The sequence below is a fragment of the Peromyscus maniculatus genome, chromosome 4, assembly GCF_049852395.1.
Source record: "Peromyscus maniculatus bairdii isolate BWxNUB_F1_BW_parent chromosome 4, HU_Pman_BW_mat_3.1, whole genome shotgun sequence".
NCBI classification, from domain to species: domain Eukaryota; kingdom Metazoa; phylum Chordata; class Mammalia; order Rodentia; family Cricetidae; genus Peromyscus; species Peromyscus maniculatus.
The window spans coordinates 94,645,009-94,671,974 of NC_134855.1; the positions used below are offsets into that span (position 1 = coordinate 94,645,009).

The 26,966-nt window shown below is 42.2% G+C and overlaps 1 protein-coding gene across 1 annotated transcript in view; it reads left to right on the top strand.

The window, feature by feature from the left end:
* The first annotated feature begins 12,093 nt into the window (after positions 1–12,093).
* Spred1 (sprouty related EVH1 domain containing 1) overlaps positions 12,094–26,966 on the top strand; it is an 81,649-nt gene continuing 66,776 nt past the window's right edge. The window contains exon 1 of the mRNA XM_042275936.2: positions 12,094–12,233. Coding sequence (XP_042131870.1) covers positions 12,202–12,233 — 32 coding nt within the window. The 5' untranslated portion in view covers positions 12,094–12,201. The remainder of the gene's footprint in view (positions 12,234–26,966) is intronic.

Genomic DNA, 26,966 nt, shown 5'->3' on the forward strand with positions numbered 1-26,966 from the left:
TAATTTTTAAAAAATGCTGAGCCAAGGCATGGTAGTTGCTACAACTAAATGAGCTATCACAAGTACTTTTTCAAGTAAATGATATTTTAGATCTACCGAAAGTAAAAGGCAAATGGGGACCAGGAAGATGGCTCAGCAGGCAGGTGGACTTGCCATGCAAGCATGGCGAACTGAGTTGGATCCTTGGAAGTCACAGAAATGTGGAAAGAAAACCAACTCCTTAACGCTGTCTTCTGACCTCCACATGTGTGCTGTGACCTGCATGTTCAGACACACACACACACACCTGTGCTCATGCTATAACAATGAATTCTATTACGTTGTTGTAGTGCAGATTCCGTAAATGTGGATGAAGCCTGTCGGGCCTTCTCGTGATACCTTTTCACTTGAGTGCACAGGAACTCCCCAGATACAGTTACAAAGTCCAAGCTGTCCTCCCAAGGGTAGTGAATTATCACAGTCATGTTGACTGCTGACAAAAGCCTATCCCAGATCGGATCTCACTTTGTAAGTTCTTACAACAACAAATTGATACATTTGAATATTGAAATTTTAGAAAAGCATAAAAATGACAGACAAACTAAATATAGATACTAAGTAAATGGAGTTGAGAATAGTTTCATGGCCCAAAACAAGAATAGCTACAAAGTGCTAAGATGTGGGCTGGGCCAAATATTTGCAGAAAGCAATTTTATTTTTCCAAAACAGTCATTTTGTAGAAGCAGTCAGAAGATTTAAATATGTAAGCACAATGAGACAGGTCAAAAGAGACTGTTCAAAGGATGTGGCATGGCTTGGCAGGGGACCCAGAAGGAAGTCTGGGACAGGGCAACAAAGGAAGGAAACTTGAAATAAACAAAGATTGGCTGAAGCCCAGGAGGCGAATAGGGTGTGAAGTGTTGTAGGGCCTTTGATAAAGAGCTATAGAGCAGAAGGTGGCTCTTTAGTGTAAAGGGAAGCCAGTGTCTGCTTGAACGTTCAGTCTCAGGAGAATGAAGGCAGTTCTTTACGGTGAGGTGACTGGCCAGGTCTCACTAGAACTGGAGATTTTAGCTTGTAAATGATTTGTTTTCAACTTTTTATGAGGTTTCTTTTTCTGCTTTTCTGTTGGAGACCGGGTCTCTCTATGTAGCCCTGGCTGTCTTAGAACTTGCTATGTAGACCAGGCTGGCCTCAAACTCATAGAGATCCACCTGCCTGCTGGTATTAAAGGCATGTACCACCACGTCCAGTTTGTATGAGTGTTTTTACTATATAATAGTACAGCGCATCATACAATAATAAAATAAATTTGTAGCATGAATCTTAAAAGTTCTTATTAATAAAAACAAACCTGGAGCTGGGTATTGGGGTGAATGCTGGAAGATCAGAGAAACAGAACAAGCCACAGCCACCTCACCTTGCCAATTCCTCAGCTGATCCTGTTTCCTCAGACTGAAAGTCTCTCAGTCCTCATCCAGAATGAATCTCAGCTGAACTGTTGCTCAAAAGCCTAAAAGCTTAACAGACTCTAGTTCCTGGTTTTCATGCCTTATACACCTTTCTGCTTTTTGCCATCACTTCCTCGGATTAAAGGTGTGAATCACCATACCTGGCTGTTTCCAGTGTGGTTTTGAACTCACAGATATCTGGATGGATCTCTGCCTTCGGAATGCTAGGATTAAAGGTGTGTGTGCCACCATTTTCTGGCCTCTGTATCTAGTGGCTGTTCTGTTCTCTGATCCCAGATAAGTTTATTAGGGTGCACAATATTTTGGGGAACACAATAAATTTCCAAAATGGACACATTTGAGGATATTAATAAAACTTTGCTTCAGTTGAAGAAAGTCCTAATAGTTAACTTATTACTTCTAGGCATTTAGTCACATGGCATCTTTTATTGACTAAATGTTTGCCTTGTGTCTGCACATCTTCCTAAGAGTATGGGGTTCCTTGAGGACGTGAAGCAGCCCTGTGGATCCTACCACACCCTGCGTTTGCAGTCACCTCTTTTCTCTAGCTTCAAGACCCATGAGCACTATTTCAATTTTCAATCTTGCATAGTCTTTTTTTTTTTTTTTTTTTTTTTTTTTTTTAAGAAACAAGGTCTTAGTCTGTAGCCCAGGGTAGCTTGGAATTCACTGTGTAGTCCAGGCTGGCCCCAAATACAAGGTAGGTCTTCTGCTCCAGCCTCTCCATCACTAAGATTATGGAAATGTACCACCACACTTGGCTGGCTCATAGAGACTGTTATGATAGCTTTTTTCTGCTCTTCATTCCTAAGTATAACTATGGTAACATTTCAAACTGAAAGGAAGGTCAGGCAAAATGACTCAGTGGATAAAGGAGCTTGCCTCCAAGCCTGATGATCTGGGTTCCAATCCTGAGACTGTCACGATGGAAAGAAAGAACTCCCACAAGTTGTCTAACCTCTAGATTCACCCCAACAAACACACAAATAAACATTTAAAAAGAAAACGTTTAGATAGCACAAGGTGCTACTCCAAAGAAATAACATTTTTTCCCTCAGATACTAGTATTTCCTTTCTAGCTTCCACCTCTGTCCATCAAACATCTACATTATGGTTTTGACTTACAACTGCACATATATACACACACATCCTGTCCACCAGATAAAGAATTGTTACATATAGCAATGCTGCATGTAAATGAAGAATCTTTAAGGTTTGTTTTTTGTTTTTTGTTTTGTTTTTTGACAATTATAACAACATGTAGAATTGTAAGAAACTTCAAATGAGTTGTGTTACAAATACCAAGCGTTATACAAACCCGACCATGAGTGACCAAGTTAAATTGTAAGTAATATTGCAGAGGGAGCTGGGGGGTGGGGGGAAGAATGGCTTTTTTGTTGTTTGTTTGTGAGTCAGGTAAATTTTAGAGAGAAGAAGGATGCAAGGGGCTGTCTTAGCTCTACTGTATATCGCTGGGTAGAGGGAGAACTTGACAACAGCTGCATAAGGAAGGGATTATTTCAGCTCACGGCTCCACAGTTCGTCATGGTAGAGAAGTCATGGCAGCAGGCATTTGAAGCCGCTGGTCACATGGCACCCAACGTCAGGAAGCAGAGAAGGAGACTGTCCGTACTCAGCAAGCTTTCTCCTTTTTATGCAACCCAGAAGCCCAGTCCATGGAATGGTATCATCCACACGGAGGGTGGTCATTCCCACATCAATGATCCCAACCTAAAAAATCCCTCACAGATGCCCCCTGAGGTCCATTGCCTACTCTACCTTCACTGAGAGGCACAGTTCTCAAGCTGAGTCCAGGGCTGCAGGGAACCAGGTAAGTAGTGTCCCACCCAGTGGTGAGGCAAGACAAGGTAATGGGGACTTATTTGCAGACTCATAGACTGCAAATAAGAGGGCAAAGAACAACAGAGCAAAGGCTCTGCTTGGAGGGACCAGAAAGGAGCCAGATCCGTGATGGGATTGCCTCACATTTTTGTATTCTCAGAGTCCGACAAGTGTGAGACGCAATGTTCCCATCGGTGTTAGCAAAAGTACACTACTATCCACAGATCCATTTTTGCATGAGGGCTTCCATAAACACCAATGTGCAGATGAGTTCTCTGGGGAATATTGTTAATCCAGTAAGGATGGGGTGGAGGCTAGGAGCTGACATTTCTAACAAACTTCAGGTGATGCTTTGCAGCTCTGAGTAGCAAGGATGGATGCTTTAAGTATTTTTATAAAAGAAATAAATCAGTGAATTTCTGTTCCCCAACAGAGAGATACCTCCTGTGGGCTTATTAAAGACCTTAATTATGAAATTATCCTCTCTTTCACCTTTAGTGAGTGGAAATGAATAGATAATAGGATAACAAGAGAGGGAATCCAGTGTCCCTGTTCAAGCCAGTAATAACACATTTGAAGGCATAATCATTGTTATATGTCTGTTTTAATAACAAAATAAGTCCCTGTATTATATTTAGCAACACATCTACACTCTAAGGTGTCCAAGACAGCTTCCTGTGATAATAGACATGTTCTATACTGACTGTCCACTAAGTTTATGTGTCTATTGAGCACTTGAAATGTCTCTAATATCCCCAGGAATAAATAGCCACACATGGCTTCCAGCCACCATGATTGTTAATGCTGCTAACACCACCCGAAGACACCAGATACCCAGATGCTTTTGCCTTTGATGGAAGGATGCTTGCTGCTAAGGCTCTAATTTAACTACTAATTTATAAAAGAGACCTCAGAAGTCTCTGGGGTCCACCCTGAGAGCTGATGGCATAAGGAAACTTGAGACCCATAGAAGGCAACTGATAACAACCAAGGAATTTAATCCCCTTTTATCTAAAGCTAGCATTCTCTTGCTAAACCATCATCCAAAAGAACAATGACTCCCAGCACTCGGGAGGCAGAGGCAGGCGGATCTTTGTGAGTTCGAGGCCAGCCTGGGCTACCAAGTGAGTTCCAGGAAAGGCACAAAGCTACACAGAGAAACCCTGTCTCGAAAAACCAAAAAAAAAAAAAAAAAAAGAACAATGACTCAAAATGGAAGCATATCCTATCTAGGAGCCTATATTCAAAATATTCTATAAAATACTGAAACACATAGGAGAGAGAGAGAGAGAGAGGTTTTTGAAGCACGTGATTTCACTTCCTGCTCCAACTACATCATTACTACTTGTAGAACCCCGTGACAAGTAGTTTAACCTCCCTGATTTTCAATCCCAAATCTCTGTAACTTATGGATAGTAATAATACTTACCAGGCAAAGACACAGAAGTTTAGGTCCTAAAAGACACTAAGATCCTATACAAAGGTTGATTATTACTCACTAAAGGAGAAGTCGATGCTATAAAACAAAAATCTGAGAACTACCTAGACTCTTTTCTTAAACCATTAATAAATCTGCATTGCATGCACATAGCCTTAGGAATCTCTTGTGATGCATATTCAGCCCTTCATGACCGTTATAAGGGAATATAACCTTTCCAGAGTAGGAATGCTGCAGCCATCTGGGAGGACAGTGGTAGAGGGGAGTGCTCCGTTCAGCAGCACAGGCTCTGCTAAGCATCCTCCCTGCTAGGATTACACTGAACAGAAAGGAAATCGCAGACTGATCATTTCCCTTGTCCTCATCTGAAGCCTGTGGAAACTTCCTGTAAAAGGCAGTTATAGCATTAAAAGTAAACTGATTCCACACATACCGGATACAACCAGACTAACAATTGCAGTCCTTAGGGAGAAAAAAGAAAATAGCACAATTGCCTTTCATACTTTACATTAGTTTGGAAAAAGACGGAAACTCAGTGAAGAAGAGAGACCCACGCTAGAGGCAAGGGAACGATTTAGAACCGTGGTTACTGTTTAGTAATTCCACTGCGGGGTAGGGCTCATTAGCCAAGAGATTGATTATACCACAGAAAAGAGGAAAGAGAGAGGGAGGGAGGGAGGGAGGAGAGAGGAAGAAAGAACTGGGGGGAGGGAGGGGAGAGGGAGAAAAAAGGAGGGATTGGAGGGAAGAAAGAAAGGGAGAGGGAAGAAGGGGGAGGGAGAGAGAGAGGGAGGGAGGGAGGGGGAGAAAGGGAAGAGAGAGAGAGATTATACAAAGCATATTGCAACATGAAAATAGAGTCCTTTAAGAACTAATCAAACTGTAAACTCGGATGAATGACAACCGCAAAGGAGCAGTGCTGGTGGGGGGATCTGGGGAGGAGAAGGGAACTCATCCTTTAAGTACCAAGAGAACCTCGCGGGTTGGCATGGCTCTCTCCTCTCAGGCTTGCCAAGTGTGCAAAGATCTGCTGCTGCGGAGAGTGAAGAGTACCAGACATAGTGCCTGTGAAATGCTGAACCACCATATATTCCAGTACAGTGGGAAGTGTGAGGAACTTCTGGTTTCAGCCCAGAACCAGGCAACACAACTTCACTTTTATATGTAGATAAGACCTCAGCACAATCTTCTACCTTTGGAAGCTCTATTATCTAAAACCATTGCTGAAAAGAACACTGGAAAAAAACAAACAAACAAAAAACAGGAAACGGAGCCTCTGTTTTCAAGTTCCTTAAAGTTTAATCGAGGAAATAAATATACATTCATAAAAAAAGATAAGCAGCAAAAAAGGTCATTAATTTGTTAACAATAATGTATAAACAGTAAAGGCAAAAAGGAAAGAACCTCAGAAGACAAATTCTGAGTTCATAGGAGAGATGGTTCCTATGGAGTAGAGTGGGAAGACGGGTGAGGGCAGAGGAGAGGGCACCATTTGCCATCCTCGTCACCTCTATGAGCTGTGTTTCTCACTGCTGTGACAACACACCCTGAGAGAAACAGTTTAAGAAAGCAAAGCTTATAGTATCAGGCTATGCCAATCCTGCCGGGGAAGACTTAGTGGCCGGAACTTGAGTCAACTGGTGACATTGCATCTATAAGCAAGAAGCAGAGAGTGATGGGTACTGGTGCTCAGTTAGCTTTCTTCTTTATATTCAGTCCAGGACCCTAACTTTTGAGGGTTAAAGTTAAAGTGGGTCTTTCTACCTCAGTTTACCTAACCTAGAAAACCTCTCACAGACATGTCTCTTAGATTCTGTTGAGATGATAAGCAATGTATTAACACAACTGGGACAATTACCTGCCCGAAACTTAGAACCCACCTGTGACTTAGCTTTTCGGAAATTATCCTGTCCTGGCCTCACTTGACAATCATGTTTTTGTTCCTCTCTTTGGCTCTTGGCACTACTCATAATGACTCCAGTTTCCTTTCTGTTGGTATGACAAATGTAACAGAAAGCATCTTAGGGAGGGAAGGGTTCCTTTGACTTAAATATTCAGGTTGCGGCCACTCCCCTTTAGCTGGTTGGTGTTAAATGGGTGTGGCTAACTTTAAGAAGCCCAGGACTAAGTACAGAGAGCTAGCCACCTGTGGGATCCAGCAATTGTGGCCCTCCTCCTTCTACCACCCCGCCCCCCTCCCCGACCCACCTGGGAAAAATACAAACATCCCCTCCCTTGAAGAACCTGAACTTAGCCTTAGAATCCTTGGCTAGTAGCAAGTATACGGAGCTGGAACTTAAGGTACCACCGTGATGTCTTTAGTATGTCACATACGTTTGAGTCTGCCCCTTTAGGCAGACTGGCTAGAGCAGTGGTTTTAGTTAAGGATGTGTTAGGAGACAGGATGACAAGGTGCTTGCAAAGAAAGGGGAGGAAGGCTGTGAAGGACCTGGCGTATTTCTAAAAAAAGGAGAGTTGTTGGCCATGTTACAAACCGGCCTCCCCAGTCACAGGGCTGAGGAGAGAGTCAGAGGTACAGCACTTGCTTAGTTCACACAGATTCTGAGTTTGAGCCTCAGCACTTTGGTAAAGAAGTACAAAAAGCAGCATTCACAGAAGACTTGAGGAAAACACCTTTATAGTGGAAGATTTCAATATAAAAAATAGTTTTGTAAGACCAGACCACAACAAGTCCATCTCTGCTGTTCAGACACTGCGTTTCTAGGTGGAGGCCTGGTTTCTCAACTCAGGGGCAGGGTCTACAGCACCCCACAGCCTGGTCATCAAAGACGGTCCCACGGGGCAAGTCTGTGGACTTGCAGGCAGAACCTCTGGACAGATGGACTGGGTAACATCATTAGTTGGTGTCCGTTTTGGAGACTACTACTTGAGGTAAAGCCGTATGACAACAGGCTGCAAATGCAACCAGGTAAACGAGGTCATCACTAAGCTCCTCTTGAAGGGCTTCTTGTTCCTCTGGTAGCCAGGCTTGAGGAGCAGGCTCTAAATCAGACTTCCACAGAAGCGGTTCTAACTCGCCCACTTCACCCACCAAGACTAAGAGCAGTTCCCAGGCTGGTGGAACTGCTCCTAGTCCTGCTCAGCAGCAAACTCTGCCTGGAGGCATCCAATGTCCTTGACCATGGGCTGTGGGATGGTCTGTATGTCAAATTGCTCTGATTGGCCAATAAATAAAACACTGATTGGCCAGTGGCCAAGCAGGAAGTATAGGCGGGACTAACAGAGAGGAGAATTGAGAGAATTCTGGAAAGTGGAAGGCTGAGGAGAGAGTCACTGCCAGCCGCCGCCATGACAAGCAGCATGTGAAGATGCCGGTAAGCCACAAGCCATGTGGCAAGGCATAGATTTATGGAAATGGATTAATTTAAGCTATAAGAACAGTTAACAAGAAGCCTGCCATGGCCATACAGTTTGTAAGCAACATAAGTCTCTGTGTTTACTTGGTTGGGTCTGAGCAGCTGCGGGACTGGCGCGTGACAGAGATTTGTCCTGACTGTGGGCCAGGCAGGAAAACTCTAGCTACAACCATGGGCTGAAGTTGAAAGAGCCGGCAGTAGCAGAGGCTTCCTGCCACACATCACCACACACCCATCACCACCAGTGTGGGACCAGTGGGGCTGCCTGCCCTTCTCAGCCATGTGGGAACAAACCCCATGCTGGAGCCACCTCCAGGGCCCTGACCAGTCAATTGCCTTATCTCTTATACATCAAGAGACCCAGATGCTGGGCTCTGAGCATCCTTGTAAGATCATTTCTGTTCCACAGTTAAAAAATATACTTTATATTATAGTATATGTCATAAATATATAATATATAATATCACATACATTTTATATATTATTTATAATATTTAAAGATATATATTTTATATAGGTCGGGCCTAGACCAGGGATATATACACACATATACACATACATATATACATATTCACACCCACACACACCCACACCCACACATATATGTAACATCATCAACTACTGGTAAGTTGTGAGAACTACAAACGTCCTCTTAAAATGGACACAGAAGAATCCTAACTAAAAGGAGTTGATGGCTTGGCCACCGTGTCTTATCCATAGGGCAGAGAATAAGCTGGAGTATTTACTTTGACCACATTTTGAGCCTTTCAGTAAGCTCTCTCTCTCTCTGTATCAGTGGAGGGGACATTGCTTGGTGTATGGTAAACAAAGCCAGTTTTCTCATCTTCCCCAAAAGCTGAGTCTGATTATTTCTGTGCTGCACAGGAGCCTCAGCCAGCTGCGCCGGCTCAAAAGTGAAAGCTGCCTTGCACATGGCCAACTTGGTCCTTTATCATAACTCTGATGGTTATCACTGTTGGAGGCTTACCGAGGGCCAGGTCATGTGTCTGCCGGGGTCCACAGAAGATGACAGATGGCTATTTGTTGAATGAACACTACCGAGAGCTTCACATTTAACCTTCACATGCCAGCACCGCGATGTGGGCTTTATACCTCTGTCTTGCAAAATCATAGTGAGAACTGGACCTGCTCTCACCTCTGAATTTGTTCTAAGTTCTTTATGTGTGTTGCTGTCCCAGTCACCCCTGTAAAACCTCCACGAAACAGGTGCTGTTACCTCATAGCACTCGGCAGAGTCTAAGTGACTTGCATACCAACAGTCTAGGAGGGATTTGACCTACTCCAGCTCTCCCCTCCCACCTCAGTATTGGGGACTTAGCCCAGAACCTCATGTATATTCCCCAGGTACTCTTTGGCTTCTTTTTAGTGTAAATTTTTTATTTTGTGACAGGGTCTTGCTAAGATAACCAGGGTGGTCTTGAACTGGTTCTCTAACTCAGGCAGACCATGAACTTGCCACCCTCCTGTCTCATCTCTCTCATTATCTGGAATTATGGGCCCTTCCTTGCCAGTCGGGCCCAGATTGATTTTAACTTGAGTGGCAGCCCAAGTCAAGTTAGTGGCTGTACTTGGAGGACAGACTAGCACCAGCACTTCGGGTTTCAGGTTCTTCATATCACAATCAAGTTCAAAATGGTACGGGGTAGAGCTCTCATCCCAGGCTCCACTCACTTCTCTTTCTCATCCTCACGACTGCTCCTTCCTCGTTCCGAAGAAGAACAACCCGGCAGACGTGGCCGGAAGGCAGTTATATAAAGAAACCTCAGTAATCCACGGTATGGATTTTTGTGCACGGCTGGCTGGGTTAGCGCTCTCACTCCTTCCTCAAACATACTTCTATGTTTGAGGCACTCCTATGCGCACAATCTTGTTAGCACACCAGTGTGTACTCATCCGGAGAGCAGCAATTCTGAGGCTTCCTGGAAACCCTTGGCAGGAGAGTGTCGGTTTCCTTGGGAGGCCCTCTCATTTTCTTCTTCCTCTGGAATTGTTATATCCCTCAAGGTAGCTGGAGCTGCAAGTTTCCTTCCCTAGGGGTCATGTAAACTTGAGAACAAAGTGAGAAGCCTAGAGCAGAACCGCCTGGGGAGACGTGACGGGAGCTTGGGAGCGCTTGGAATTCAGTCCCCCAGGCCATCTTGTACATAGGCTGACTTCGTAGATGGAGAAGAGATAATTTTATAGAGCCCGGAGTTCTTAGCCCTTCAGTCACAAAGATCCCAGGCTCCAGCCCTCAACCCTAGAAGGTTCTTATGCAAAAAAGACCTTTTTGGACGACTGCATACATTGTCCTCTGACAATGCAAACGTGACAGCTGCCTATCCAACAATCGTTCCGCCTCCGTTCGGCTGAGTCCGTGCTACACAGGCATCTCCTGCGCTATAGTTATGCAACCTCACTCGCAGCGGGAGTTATTTCCTGTGCTGCTGGATGCGCCAGATTCATGTAACCCGCCTACCCCGGGCTTCAATGGAAGCCGTTCTCCATTAACAAGCACTCGGCTTTCAGAGATGAATGCCTTGCATGGCATGCTGTTTGCTCAGTGAGAATCGCGCTGCGAGGTATTCAAATCAACTCTTCACACACCACACACACACACACACACACACACACACTTCTCACTCCCTTGTGCAAGAAGCAAGGGGACTGCAGCAATGCAACTAGAGGGACAGCAGGAGGAGCTCGCTTTGCAGTCCCGGCCTGTAACCCCCACTAACTCGAGATGAACTCATGCCAGTTCCATTCTTTGCAAGGAAAACACAACACACACGCGCGCGCGTGCACGCGAGCTGAGCAGAACCGAGTGGCCTTCTGATTTCTTCCCGGAACACACGGTGTACGCGGGCTGTTTGTACAGACGACTTGGGTATTCCAGGCCGAGTAACGGGGAGTTGCGCGTCGCAACAATGCCAGTCCCGGAGCAGCTCTGCTCACAGCTCCCACCCCCGCCCCCTTTCGCGGCGTGCCAAGAGTTTGGAGCGCGCGCACGCACACGCGCGCGGTGCAGCGGCATATCCCTCCGCCGCCCTCCTCGCCCCGCTCCCGCTGCCCGACGATTTGGGAAGAAGCGAGGGGAGGAGGGAACTACTTTTCTGAAACTTGTTATGCTGCCCACGATCTCGCGCTGCAGTGATTCGCCTGCGGGCCGTGGCTCTGAGGTCTTCCCCCCTCCACCCCTCCGAGGCCCCGCGCCGCTCGCCCGCTCGCAGCCGCGCCCCACGTCCGCCCGCCCGCCCGCCCGCTCGCTCGCCCGCCCGCCCGCCGGCTCCCGCGCGAGCCCCGCCGCCCCAGAAGTCGCGAGGGACTACTTCGCCTGCCTCTCCCGCGGGCGCCCCCGGTTCGCGCGGCGGAAGGAGCGGGCGGCGTGAGAGCTTCCGCCGCCCCCCTCGCGGCTCCCTTCTCGCGGGCGTGAGTCGCGGGCCCGCGGAGCTGCGCTGCTCTCGGCTCTCCTCGCCGCCGCTCGGCACTGCGCCCTCGGGCTCGGACGGCCCGCTTCGCGCCCTGCCTGCGGCCCCCCAGCTGGAGCGCGCCTGAGGGAGCCCCTGAGGGCCGACTGGGCGCGCCGCGCGGGCAGCCGGCGGCCAGGCGGGAGATGGTGCGCGGCACCTCGGCGGGACCGCGCCGCCGCCCGCAGCCAGCGCTCGGCTGCCCCCCGCCGGCCCCCGCCGCCCTCCTGTCGTCGCGCCCCTGAGAGCAGCACCGCCTCAGCTGCCGGCCGCGTCCCTTCCAGCGCCCGCAGCTCGCCCGCTCGCCCGCCCGCCGGCTCGCCCGCGCCGTCTCGGCGTCGCACCCGGCCTCGGCGCAGCGAACCGCTGGGGTCGCCACGGCCGCGCTCGCCGCCGCCGCCCCCCTGCGGGGGTGGCCGGGCTGCCCGGCTCGCGGGGCGCCGCTCCGGGTGAGGCGTCCACCATGGTGAGGCCCCCGAGCCGCTGCCCGTGCGCCCCGCCGGCCGCCGCCACCACCGCCACCGCCACCGCCGCCGCCGCCCGCCGCCCCTCGGTGCCGCCGCTGCCGCTGCTTCCCCGCCTGCTGTTGCTCCTCCATCTCCTGAGCGGATCACGGTGAGGGAAAGATGAGCGAGGAGACGGCGACTTCTGACAACGAGTAAGCGAGCCCTGGCTTGGGGGAGCCGGGTGGGCAGCCCCCTCCCCCAGCCCGTCCCGCCCGGGAGGTGATAGAATGCCCGATGGGTGTCTGTCGGGCCGTGTTCTTTCATGGCAGCCCCCCCTTTCCCATCCTTGCATTCGCCTCCCTGCTTGGGAAAGGCGACCGAGGGCAGAGCAGAGGCGCTGGGGCCATCGGACGTCTCCGAGACGGAGTAATGCGGGGTGGCTCTAAGTGGAGTAGAAAGTACCCTTTGCCTGCCCTTCACTCCTGCACACACACACACCCCAACCCCTTGACCACCGAGCCATCCTCCCCTTACAGCTATTTCGCTCGGAAACTAATGTGTGGGAGCACCTCCTGCCGCAAACTGCTCTTGAATCCTAATTCGATGACTCAGTGACTCTTAAATGCCGATTAAGCCTTCGCCCCCTGCCCCACTTTTTAAACTCATGACCTATGCTATCCTAGTAAAAAAAAAAATAGGGTTAGGGAAACATTTTAAGAATTAAATAGGATTAAGGACACCTGGAGTGTGGGCGATGTCGAGCTATTGTTTTGTTTTTTTTTTTCTTTTAACCTTTGTGAATATTGAACCTGTCTTCATCAAGAACAGAGCGGTTGAGAATTTTGAATGCTAGTGTGCCTGGCTTTCGTCCGTGATAAAGCACCGTTTACATTGCCGAACGCGTTGGTGACTTCATCAGTTTCATCTAGAGCATTCCATGACTTTAAGTTTTTTTTTGTTGCTTATTTGGGCTGTCCTTAACGTTTTTCCAAACGAAGCACTGTGCCTTTTAAACGTTTTGCTTTAACGTAGCAGCCGCTTGGAGGAATAATGGTGCTGTAAGATTTTCCTGTTGAGAAGAGAGTTAATTTGGGGCAGAATATTGGCATCCGTTTTCTTGTAATTGAGTTCAAGTTTTGTGTGTTTCTGGAGGATTATGAAGAGTTAAGTGAGGATGCATTCCTTTAAATAAAGTACATTCCTCAAGTCGGACCTCCTCGAGAAGGCTTTAAAGGCCAGTGCTGAAGCCCGGTTAGCATAAAACAGCTAGAAAAATGCCAAGCAGGGTTCCCCCCTCTTTGAAAAGCACACTCGGAGGGAACGGGTGTGGAAGGAGGTGGATTGCTGCAGTCCTGCAGTCTAGAAGCAGAAGTGGCCGCCATGTTCTCTCTTTTTTGTGAATCGCCCTCATTTGCATAGCACACTTCATTCATAAAAAAAAAAAATAATTAAACATCCATCACCTTGGACAACTTGAAAGGGTTTCCTAAGAAAAGCATTCGAAGCTTGTTTGTCTCTACGTAGATTTTTGAGTTCAGGAAGTGAGGGGAATTAGAAGTTTTAGATTAAATTTTAGAACATACGAACACACAAACAACTACCCCAGTTCTCAGAATGTTGACACAGTTATGTGGGAAATATCAGTTCGGGGAGGTGCTGGGATCACGTGATCGCCTCCATTCATAAAATACCTGGCTGTCCATTCACAGTGCAGTACACTGTCACTGCCTTCCGCAGACTAGACCTATTTTGAGCGAGATCAAGAAGCCTGTCTCAGTACTGGGCTAGGAGAAAAACTGCGAAAATGCTGAAGGGAAGGACTGGAACTTTTATTAGTATCTTGGAAGAAAGCAGCTGGCAGAAAATCTTAAGATCTATTTTAGAGATGGGCAAGGATGTCTTACCAGTTTAATAGTGTAGAAAGTAGTATTGCCTTGCTGCGGCTGAGGAACAAACCATGGGATGTGGACTAATGCAGGCATATAATAGCTTGTTTCCAAACGGGCCTTTTTTTTTTTGGTACTATAGTAAATTGAAAGTGCAAGTAAATGTGTGAGAATGATCTCAGTGGATGGAGCCTTTGTTGCACTAAAATGAAAAAAAATATTTCCGATGGTTTTAATCCTCAAGATATTGATGCTTTGAAACAGAACAATTTGGAAATTATTCATCCAGATTTTAAAAATTGTTTTCACAAATATATCCTGCCTTATTAATACATTGCTCCCCAGGAGCCTTGTGATATTAGTTTGGGTAGGAAAAGAGTAATCTATTTTAGCACATATTTATTCTCTGAAAGGTTCTTCATAGAGGAAAAGTTTTGTTTTTTTTTTAATTAACGTTGGAAAAATGATTGTGATCATCTGGTAATCATTGCTGCAAAAGCTGACATTGTTTACTTGTGCCTTAGCTCAACCACAAAGTGGATTTCTTGGAATGTCGATTTTAATCTGGTCATTTGTATATCTCATCTTTAACGTAGGAGGTGAAGTTTGGAAACGGAAATTCATTATTTGTAATCATACATTATGAAAAAGCAAGAGATACAGTAGTGCCCTCGTGTTTTAGGTATAGTTTAAAATGGCCCTGTATTATTTTTTCCTTTTTTCTTTAACCCATAGTTCATTGGGATTTACAGTAGAAATTGTACTTAACATTTTATTGCTTCATTTTTCTTTGTTTTTAGCCTTTGAAAGAAGGTGAAAATCACTAATTTCTTGAAGAGTGTGTTGACCTTTAAAAATTAATAGATAGCCATTGTACTGAAATATAATAAGGTCTTTTAGAATCCTCATTCTGAACCATTATTTGAATTTAGTTTTTTTTTTTTTTGGTAGATAAATAGCTGAGGAGATTGCATATCTAATCAAGAATTAGTGGAAGACGAATTCTGTAGACAGTTTTGTCTTAACAGTGAGAAGTCAAATTTGGAAATGAATGAGACTAGGAGGAAGCATTAGACTGTTTCAAATTCATGTTTAAAAAATAAGATTGTTTTGGCAGGTAAGATGGCTCAACTGCTAAACTCACTTTACACCCTCTAGCCTGGTGACCTGAGTTCCATTTGTGGGACTTATATGGTGGAACCTGCTCCCACAAGTTGTTCTCTGACCTATGTGGCACCTGCGTGTCCAACACAGTCACACAAATAAATGTAATAAAAGCATTTTTTAATGAATTTTTAAAAGACAGTAAATAAACTGCTTTATGCCACAAATAAAGGAACTACCACACATGGTTTTATTTTCGAAGGTAAAATTTCATTTTGCAGAAACTGAATAAAGATGTACCATATTATATATAATGAGTTAGCCTTTTAAATACAATTTTGAACACTTAAGGATATATTATGTAATACCTAAGGATCTTTGTGATTTGCTGTTGAGTGAATATCATACTACGTACCTTTTGCCAATCTGGCCAGAGCACTCGGAGGAGTGAAATAGCTGAAAAACCAAGAGTTTTGTTTATTGTGCTTAAGTAAACCAGAACCACCTGCCATGTCAGTGTGCTGGGCTTTTTAATATCAAGTTGGGATTACAGTAATTTTGGAGGAGGCTAATTAGAATTGAATCACTTGAGATAAATCTGAGTTAGAACCATTTCTCCCGTCAAAAGCAAATTTTGTGATTATATCATTTAGTGCATCATTAAAAATTTACCTCACAGTGGGAGTATGCGAGTATATGAATTTTCTTTCATTTGTCTTATATATGTGTATGTCTGTGCATACATTATACACATATGGAAAGAAACCTTGGGAAGCTCTGTAGCAGTTATTCAAGTAATATATGTTTGTGTAGATATCATGAATACATAATGTAAAATTTGCTTAGAGTTCATTGGAGTTCAATGCTAGCTCATCTGCTTCCAACTTCATTTCTCCTTTTCCATAGAAAGCTTTCTGGTCTTGAATTATATGTTTTTAAACTATATGCTAGCATGCTCAAAATGAAGTTTCAAAAAAAAATCTTGTGGAAATAATTTTTCCTTAGAAGACTCAATTGTGCCATGCTTCCCAACAGTCTGTTCTCCTGTGTCATTGTGTACTTGAGCCATACTTATAGTTAGATTTTTTAAAGTCATTAATCATTTACTCATTTCTATGTCTCTTATTGCCCATTACTTCATAATGCTTATTATATACTTTTTTTGTGTGTGTGTGATTTTATGCATTTGGAATAATTTAGTTTTGTTAGAAAATAGGCTGAAAGATTATGGGAAGAATTATTGTTATCTTTTAAAAATTTACCCTTTTATTTCGTAAGGCCAAAATTGGCTTCATTTTTGACATGTTAGATTTCCTCCAGTTCTGGAAATAATAGTTGAGACCTAAAACTATCATAGATACTTTTGGAGTAATCACTGTGTTGGCCTCTGAGCTATGCATTGTATCAACAAAAGGGTAGTCATTTTTTATCTATCTGTTTATCAGTTTTGAAGATTTGAAAATTTCTTCCTTTTACAGCTTCTCTGTGGTGCCAAATATGAGAAACTGGCTAGGAATAAAGAAGGTCATTGATGGGGAAGGGGTAAAAATTATAGGCCCCTTAATTAATCGTATGCTGCTGGTGGTGACTGAGTAGTATCCAAGGGGAAAGACTGAAAACCTTACTCTGATTAGGGTAACTTGAACTTGACTAGTAGGTCCGTCTCACTAAGTGTTGGGAAGGGTCATACAGAGAGGTTTGCATTTCTTCTCCAGCCTTCCCAAAGAGTTGCATTTGGACTAAAATTGCCAATTTGAGAAATAGTTTATCCACCCATGCAAAAACAAAAACTATAGTTCAGAGATGAATAATTTATTTGCTGTGCTACCAAGAGATAACAAGGACTATATATATTTTTTTTTATGTAATTTCATGGATACTCCTTTACCTGTGATTTTGATGATGATGTTTATATATTGGATTTTTCACTTTGTGCCAAGCACTGTGAAAAATGCTTTATTTTAGAATTATGTAACTAATGTTTATACACATTCACATGTACACACACCCTTTCTGACTGGAGTGGAGTTTCACAGTAGATAATTTGGTAGATTAATATATGTAAATATTTTGCTGTGTTTTAATTATCTTTTTTTTTAATTTATTTATTTTTATTTTATGTGCATTGGTGTTCTGCCTGTATGCATGTCTGTGTGAGGGTGTCAGGTCTTGGTAGTTACAGATAGTTGTTAGCTGCCATGTGGGTGCTGGGAATTGAACTCATAACCTGTGGAAGAGCAGTCAGTACCCTTAACCACTGAGCCATCTCTCCAGTCCCTTAATTATCTTTCTAGAATGTAACTTTTAGTGGCTACTGTATGTCCAGTGTATGACATACTTTGATGTTTACCAGTCTAATACTAGAATTAGTTTGTTCTGGGTTTTCTTTTTTTGAACAGTATTAGTTTGACCTTGAATTTTTTTTTATTTATCAGTATCTTGTTTTTTCCTTGAGGTAATCTAGGAATATCATGTCTTAATTCTTTATTAAATTACCATATACAAAAGAAAATTTAGTATATGAGAATACTTAGGCTTTGAAATGTCTGTCCATATGTCTTTGAGGATTATGTCAGTTTTAAATGCAGAGAATGAAATTCTATTCAAACTCTTTAAAATGTGCTGGGTGGTAAAGTAGAAATGATTTGTTTAGAAAAAAATGTTTTAAGGTATCTAGAATTTTTTTTTTAAATACTGCATTATAAATAGAATTAAAGTGATTATTCAGAAGTCATTTGCATATCTATTTAACTTTTAACTGTTTTGTGCACTGTGGTATAATACAAAGAACATTGAACTTGAAAGTGTCAGACATTTTTTTGTAACTGCTTCTGTGATCAAGTGTGAGTGATAGCCTCTCTTGGTCACAGTTGACTCCTTTGTAATTGAAGGAGTTTGAGCTAAGCATTATGGGCCTTTTTGATGCTAATAGTGTGTGATTTGTTTTGATGTTATCAATGGTAGACACACTAGGTCATTTGATTTTGCTAATTTTGTTATATTATTTTTGTCATATTTAAGTAAATCCTGCCTGATAGCTTGGTAAAGTAAACACGTGAATTTTGTATTAAAAGATAAAATGCAGACAACTGATGTGCTGTGGGATATTCTGTATGTTAAATGTGTTGCTCTGATTGGTTAATAAATAAAACACTGATTGGCCAGTAGCCAGGCAGGAAGTATAGGTGGGACAAGGAGAATTCTGGGGAGTGGAAGGCTGAGGCAGAGAGATGCTGCTAGCCGCTGCCATGACAAGTGAGATGTAAGGTACTGGTAAGCCACAAGCCATGTGGCAACTTACAGATTAATAGAAATGGGTTAATTTCTATTAATGGGTTATTTAAGATATAAGAACTAGATAACAAGAAGCCTGCCATGACCATACAGTTTATAACAGTTTATAAGTAATATAAGTCTCTGTGTCTTTACTTGGTTGGGTCTGAGCAGCTGTGGGACTGGCAGGTGAGAAAGAGTTGTCCTGACCGTGGGCCAGGCAGGGCCAGGAAAACTCTAGCTACACTGATCTGTTGGACTAACCATTTTGTTGTTGTTGGGAAATGAGGTCCCACTATAAATCCCAGCTTCTGGGATTCATCAGGTTTATATAATCTGCTAACCCCAGCTAGTTAGTTGGGGATTATAAGGAAGTTAACCATCCTACCTCATTAGCATGGGTTAGTTAGAAAAGTGAAAAGCTGCTAGGCTTAAATGCTGACTTGAGGAGTTCCATAAGGAACACACTAACATTGTGCCAGTTTCTAAGCTTTACTCAATGACCAAGAACACCACAAAGTCATTCTCACTTGGCCATTTATCAAAATATATTAATAGCATATTTATTTAGTTTCAGAAGTTAACACAGGTAAAGTGTTGTAGTATTCCCAAGCATTTGGATATAGTTCTGTGACAAGTTTGGAATAACCGTACCCCAAGAGTCTAGAACTAAAGTCTTTAGGTCTATGAAATTTGTGTCTGTGATAAGTGGAATGAAAAAAAAAACAATTTTTTTTTTTTTAAATTAGAGAGAGGCCATGTCTCATTATGTAGTCCTGGCTAGCCCCCAATTCACAGAGATCCGCCTACCTCTGCCTCTATCTAACAAGCAAAATCATACTAATGTATTGTGAACATTTTCATCCATGTTCTGGTCAAAGATCGAGGAAAGAGTGGGTAAATACAGAACCCACCCTTAATCCCAGCACACAGAGGCAGAGGCAGGTGGTTCTCTGTGAGTTTGAGGTTGGATTGGTCTATGAAGTGAGTTCCAGGACAGCCAGGGTTGTTACACAGAGAAACGGTATATCAAAAAACCAAAAAAAAAAAAAAAGAAAGAAAACAGTCTTAATACCTCTTTAGGTGGAAAGGGCCATCTTCCTAACAGTTTATATCATTGTACAGGGGTCAGAAGTTGACTTTCATGGGAGAAGTGAGCCTTTTCAGTTTCAGTTATTTCAAGAGGTAATAAACACTCACGTTTTGTAAGCTGCGATCCAGCTAAGATCTCTTAGTGGTGAGAGAGATTTGCTAGCCAGAAGTTCACCCTTCTGTAAACTTGGTTTACAAAGTTCTGTTAGAACTTTAATTGGGCCAAGAAAGAGTTTGTCAGCTTCTATATAGGCAGCCAATTTTGATCATGAAAACTGTAGCAAAAAAATTAATATATATTATCTTTAGTTCTGATATTCAACCTGCTATTCTGAGATAATTAATTTGCTAATTCAGAAATAACCTCCTTGGATAGATAGCCATATACTTGGTTTAGGAACTAATTTGAAGTTTATTGATGAATTAAGGTTGAATAAACATAAATCCAGAACTTAAAATCAGGCTTGTTGAGTAAAAAAAAACTAGGCAGAAGTCAAGACCATGTAATAAATAACCATTTTTTCCACCGAGACAGAGTTTCTCTGTGTAGCTTTGCGCCTGGATCTTGCTCTGTAGACCAGGCTGGCCTCGAACTCACAAAGATCCGCCTGGTTCTGCCTCCCGAGTGCTGGGATTAAAGGCGTGTGCCACCACCACCCGGCTACAAATAACCTTAATAAATGCATGAAACCAGAATATTGTTCAACTTGATGTTTTTTAAAAAAAAGAGAGGGGATGAATGAAATGGACTGACCTTTAGCCACCCTTTGTTTCCTTGGCAGTTTTTTCCTGAGTCTTGACACTTTACAAGGGAGCAAACAGCTTTAGTGACCAAAAAGTTTACTGATGAGAGACACACAGACTGTATTGCTTTGAGTCTGAACAACCTATATAATGTGTGTTGTTTGTTCTCCAGTACATATCAAAGGAAAAGGATAGTTTGGTTTGTAATTACTGATTAACTTCAGATCATCCTATTCTCAAATTTACCCTGCCTTGAATATATTTACCTAATCGGGAAGAGGAAGGAAACCAATACTAGCAAGATGGGCACCTGCTGGTGGATTTCTTAAGTTTGAGGCCAGTGTGGTCCACATAGTGGGACCTTGTCTCCAAAGAAAGTAAAATGGACACGTTTAATTGACTTTGGTTTACTGACAGGAGCAATTAATGTTGAAGAAAGAGATATTAAACAAAAGCAAACATCTTTCAGACCTTTCATATACATAAGCTTTATGTGAATATAATTTTGTGTTTCTAGTGTACATATAAAGTTATTGTTAAATTGTATTATAATAAGAGGCAAAAAAGCAATAGAACTATTTATTCATTCCTAATTGATACACCTAATATAAAGACTATGTTTTATATGCATATTTTAATAGTTCTCACTTATACTGCAATATATCATCATATTGTACCAAAAGCTTACATAGCTATTTTCTCTTTAATGAATGGTAGGTTTCCAGCTCTTTACTATTACAAATAACATTTTATGGTTGGTGTACAGCTGGAATCCTAGCATTCAGGAGGCTGAAGCAAGATGATTTTAAGTGGGCAATTGCAAATTTTAGGACAGAACTTGGCTGCATAGTAAATTCCAGGAGAGCATCTCCCTGCCTTTCTGTTTCTCTGCCTCGCCGTGTGTGTGTGTGTGTGTGTGTGTGTGTGTGTGTGTGTGTGTGTGTGTGTGTGTGTCTGTAGAGGCCAGAGAAGGATGTTTAATTATTCACCTTATTTTCTCTGAACCTGGACCTAAGCTGTCAGCCAGCAAGCTCCAAGGATCCTTCTCTCTGTCCTCCGTAGCTGGGACTATATATAAGGTGGCTATACCTAGCTTTTATGCAATGCTAGGAATTTGAACTCAGATCCTCATGCTTGCAGAGTAGACACTCTTATTCACTGAGCCATCTCCCCAGCTTCTTAATCTATTTTTATTTTTTCCAACATAATATTTTTATTGATTACTTGAGAATTTCACATAATGTACCCTAATCACACTGCCAGTCCTCCCATGTCCATCCTTTGTGCCCTCCAACAACAACAACAACAACAAAAAAAAAAAGAAAAAAAAAAAGAAAAAGAAAAAAAGCCAAGTCCAATTTGTTTTGCCCACTGGAGCATGGTCAGACTCCCAGTGGCCAGACCCTTAAAGAAAGCTGAGTATTCCCCCCCCCCACTCCTGCCAGAAGCCGTCAAAGTTTGTGAAAGGATGATGATTGCCAAAGAACATACGTTTCTTTTAATAATAATTGATATTTTTTCTGTTGATTGTTTTTTAAGTGAAAACTGTTTCCAAATATCCTAGATTCATTTTGTATTTTTAGTGCTGTATGATTCCAGATACATAATTAAATTACCACTAATATTTGAAAGATTGTTAGCATTAGTTTGCAGAAGAGCTGGGGCTATAGCGCAGTGGTAGAGTGCTTGAGGAAGATGTAGATTTAGGCTTCATAGCAACTACTTCTTTTAGTAGATGTCATTGCTGTTACTTTGCCCTTTCATAAAGGTGAGAAAACTGAGGCTCGGGAAAGTTAAGTTGCAGTGAAACTTCCATAGCTGAAGAAAGGCCTCCATGCTGGCAAAACTGATGGCCTTAGGTCAGAAATAGGAGACTTGGGAATATGGTGGGAGTTCCTAGGGAGCTAACTTTGTAATATCATGGTTTTAATAGCCATTTCTGAATTGAACACAAATCTGGAGTATTTCCAATCTCATCCCAGAAAAATACCTTGAAAACTGTATCATTCTTTTTAAAGCTGTTGACAATTCTACACTTTAATAAGAAAGCTTGAGGTATAGCTTTTCTAAAATGTAGAAGTGTCACTGAAAGTAGGTCACTTTAGTTGTTTTGCAAAAACGGTATTAAACTAAGGTTAGTCCTTTTTAGTATGTGTTGAATGTTGATGTTTATAGATATGTTTACATTTCATCTTAGAAGGTTAACAAGTGATTATATTGTATATGCTTGTGTGTGTATGTGTATGTGTGCACTCATACAAACCCTTTGTCTGATAGAGAAGCATGGTCCATTTGCTATGTTAAATGTCATTACCTATTCATGACTTTTGATACATATAGTCAATTATGAATGATTGAACTGTCCTTATTTTGGAACATCATACTTTGGAGATTCTTGACACATACATCCAAAAAGTTGATGAAAGTAGTAAATGTCAAAACATTGGTGGCGTACTGATCTAGCAAAAGGAGATTTTGATTGGTAAGTAAGGAAAAACCCTCTTGTGCCATTGGTTTGCCCTGGGGATAGTCACTATTTGTTGTGAATATTTTGATCGCACTGTGACACTCCAGACTGTCAATAAAGTTTACTTTGAATCAGGGGGCGGAGCCAGCAAGTAACTGATGTAATTAGGCATAGAGAAGCCAGCAATTTGGATAGAGAAGACACACAGGAAGGAAAGGGCTGGGACTAAAGTTTGAGCTTCCTTTTGGTTCTGGGGTGAGGGAAGAGACCACATCTCTTGCAGTTTTAGCAGGTTTTCACCCCCCACATCTGACTTCCAAGTCTTTGCTGGTAAATAGAACAATGGAGACTTAATTTAAACCTACATATTGTGGCTCTGGGACCAGAAGCCCTATTAGGTCTTGGCCCGAGTGGTTGGTAGGGTGCTGACTGTTGGGCTCTGGGGCTGCAGACAATAATGAAAATGTCATGTGCAGCCACTAAGCTGACAGAAAAACATCAACTATTAAAATTTGGTTTTTGCTTGGGGAAACAAAAAAGGGGTTATTTAACATGAGAAGTGATTCTGTTTTTTATTAGTTGGGTGTCATGTTGTCTAGATGTCATGTTGAATTTCCTGTATAGCAGAGAAAGACCTTGAGCAACTGATCCTCTTGCCTCTGTCTCCTGAATGTTGGGATTATAGGTATGAGCCATCACTCTTGGAGAGGTTTTAATGTTTAAAAACGAATATTTTATTCTAAAATAACTCCTGGTAGATTTTATCACTTTGATCAGTGACTGACATGGATCAAATGCTTTGCTATGTGAGACATGCATTATCTTGTTTCGTTCTGCACCAAAACAGATTATCTTAACCCTCAGTCCTTGTTAGGTGTTCAAAACAGAATTAGTTACTTCTTGTTTCATACTGTTATCGTTGACACTTGTATAGAATTCTGCAGTCTATTATTTTTAAATATTTGACTAATAACCTTATAGAATCCGATCAGCAAACGAGCAAGAATGTGTAACATCTGTTTCATGTGCTTCTGTCAATTTTTTTTTTCTTTTAAATTGTGGCCCACATCTACCTACCTTCTTTCCTTCCTTTGTCCTTCCCTTCCTTCTTCTGTCCCTCCCTCCTATCCATCCTTCCTTCCTTCCTTCCTTCCTTCCTTCCTTCCTTCCTTCCTTCCTTCCTTCCTTCCTTCCTTTCTTCCTTCCTTCCTTTCTTTTTCTCTTTCTTTCATGTGTAAGTGTTTTGCCTTCATCCATGTATGTGTACCATGTGTGTGCCTGGTGTCATCATCAGACCCCTTGGAACTAGAGTTACCGATGGTTTTGAGCCACCATGTGGGTGATGAGAACTGAACCTGGGTCGTCTGTAAGAACAAGTGCTCTTAACCACTGAGCCATCTCTTCAGCTCCCTTTAAATTTTTTACATTTTAGTTCTTGCTATTCCTTTTTTTGTTTTGTTTTGTTTTGTTTAGTTGAGAAAGAATTTCTCAGTGTACCCCTGACTATCTTGGAACTCACTCTGTAGACCAGGCTGGCCTCAAACTCACAGAGATCTACCTGCCTTTGTCTCCCAAGTGCTGGGATTAAAGGCATGTGCCACCACTGCCCAGCTCTTCTATCATTTTTTTTTCTCCTCAGAACTAACTCTTAACTGGTGTTTACCATTAGTCTTCTTTTAAAAATCAGGAAATGGAGCAGGGTGAGGTAGTGCACCCCTTGTAAGCCCATTAGAGAGCCTGAGCAGGAGGATCACAAGTTTGATGCCAGCCTACTCTCTGCTTTGTCCCTAAGTAACTAAATATCTCACCCAGGGGCTGGAGAGATGGCTCAGCAGCTAAGTGTGCTTGTCGTTCTTGCTGAGGACCAAGGTTCTGTTCTGAGGATCCACACAGCCAGCCCTAACTTTATGGGTTACAGTGCCCCCTTCTGATGTCCATGGGTGCCAGCACAATTGTGATGCACATATGTATACCTGCAAACGAAATGCGCCTACAAATAATTTAAAAATCCCACAGTATGCCTAAATAGTGCTTCATTGTTTTTTGAACTCTATTAAAGGAATGTATTTACTTAAATGTTGACCACACACCTTGATTTTTAAAAAACTCCAGTAGTGTATAAATTATAGTGTACATCTGTGGTGTCTATTTTATAAACATTTTACCTTTTTAATTATGTATATGCGTGTAGGAGGTTGTACATGGAGTGCAGAGCCTACATAAGCCAGTAGGTGTTGGATTCTTCAGAGCTAAGAGTTCCAGGCAATTGTAAGCTGCCTGATGTGGATGTTGGGAACTAAACTCTATAAGATCACTACACAGTTAACCACTGAGCCATCTCTCCAGCTGCATATTTAAGCCTTTTTTGAGACAGAGTTTCTCTGTGTAGCTTTGGAGGCTCTCCTGGAACTCTACTCTGTAGCCCAGGCTAGCCTTGAACTCACAGAGATCTTCCTGTCTCTGCTTCCTGAGTGTTGGAATTAAAGATGTGTGCCACCACCCACTGCCCAGAGTATTTAAGCATTTTTAACATGCAGTTTTTAATTCATTGGTATTGCTATGTCATATTCCTTTTGTTAACACACTGTATTTTCTTTCCTGGGGTTATTTGAGTTTGTTCATCATAGTGAATGCTTGCAGTTCATTCTGTCCATAAAGTATTAAGCATTGTCTGATATGTAATCATTTGAAAACCCATTTTTAGACTCAGTTTCCCTGATGATAAGATGAGTAAGATCGCTCTGATGATTTCTAGCACTTTGGTTTTAATTGTTTTGTAATTTGACTTATTCTCCTGTTCATTGCATCATTAATTTCAAGATATTATTTGTCTTACTTTGCCTTTTTTTAATTATAAAAATGTGAAACAGTTGAGTAAGACTTATTCTATTATATAATTTTATTTTCAGTTAATTACTCTTGTGGACTAACCATTTAGGTAATTTAAAAATCTGAAGCGATTTACACACATATGCATTGTTTCATATATTATAAAAATTATAAAAACCAACTTGGAGTGGACTTGAAATGCACTGACACTCCCCTCCCACCCCCCCACCCCCACCCCCGACAAGCTGTGCACACCCTGCAGTCAGACTGCTTTGTTAATATTCTTGGTTGTTTCCTTGAGGTATTTTTTTATGAAGGCAGTCATCTGTTATGATTTTCTAGGTGCTCAGTTGATAATTGCAAATTGCATTGTATTGCTGTTTATTTGCTTTATCTCTCGTCTCTCTTCCTTTTTAATTTTAATTTTATCTTTATTTGTATGCCTGTATATGGGAGCTTAATGAGGTCAGAAGGAGGCGTTGGATCTCCTGGAGCTGGGTAACAGGTGATTGTGAGCTGCCTATTGACATGGGTGCTGGGAACCGAACTCCAGCCCTGTCCAAGAGCAGTAAGGAATCTTAATCGCTGAGCCAGCTCTATAGCACCAGATTCTTGTTTGTTTACTTGTTATTTAAAGTAATTTCACAGTGATAAATGCTAATGTTAGTGTTAGAAGAATTTATTACTGGATGGCAAAATGCTAGAACCTATTAATAAATGATTATCCCTGTGCTGTGTATGATAATCTAAATGTCATTAACATTAAAGTATTCAGGTCAAGTTAAAAAAATGTTTAGATCTGCTTTAGTAAGGAAATGTCCTTTAATTGAAAGCCATTATGTAAGTTCTCCATATCTTAGAGGTCACTAAATGTTTTGGTGTAGTAGACCCAAAGAGCTTGGCTGGTAGGAGTAGCCATACAGATGGAAATGAGGATGGTGTAGCGTTTATTAGTCAAATATAGTTCACCTTCCACATTTTGTACTGCTTCTAGGGTTGGCACAGTCATTAGTGTTGACACTGAGTGAGGTAACACAGCAAGCATTTGTTGAGCCTTTATGAAATACTGGAGGAAGGAAAGGAGTTAACTTTTTTGTTTGTGTATACTGTGGTATTCTGGGTGTAAGTATTGGGGGTATAGTTGAATAGAGCCTGGGTCATTCTCTCAAGCAGTTCTCCCCAGTTATTAGAAATAGTGATAGTTCTTTGTACTGTAGGGCTTGGAGATAAAGATTTAACTGAGAGGGTTGTACAATTTCCCCCAAGATTAGAAAAAGTGTTGAAATGAAATAATTTATAAGAGACATTTTTTTCATGTGCACTTACCTTTACAGTTCTGAAGTGTTAATCTAATTAATCTTTATCAGTAAAAAATCGGAAGTCAAATATGTTGTTTGTTTTTGGTCTTTTGGGGGCCCACCACCCAGCTCCCAAATAAATTACACATGGAGGCTTATTCTTAATTATAAATGCTTGGCCTTAGCTTGGCTTATTTCTAGCCAGCTTTTCTTAACTTTAAATTATTCCATCTATCTTTTGCCTCTGGGCTT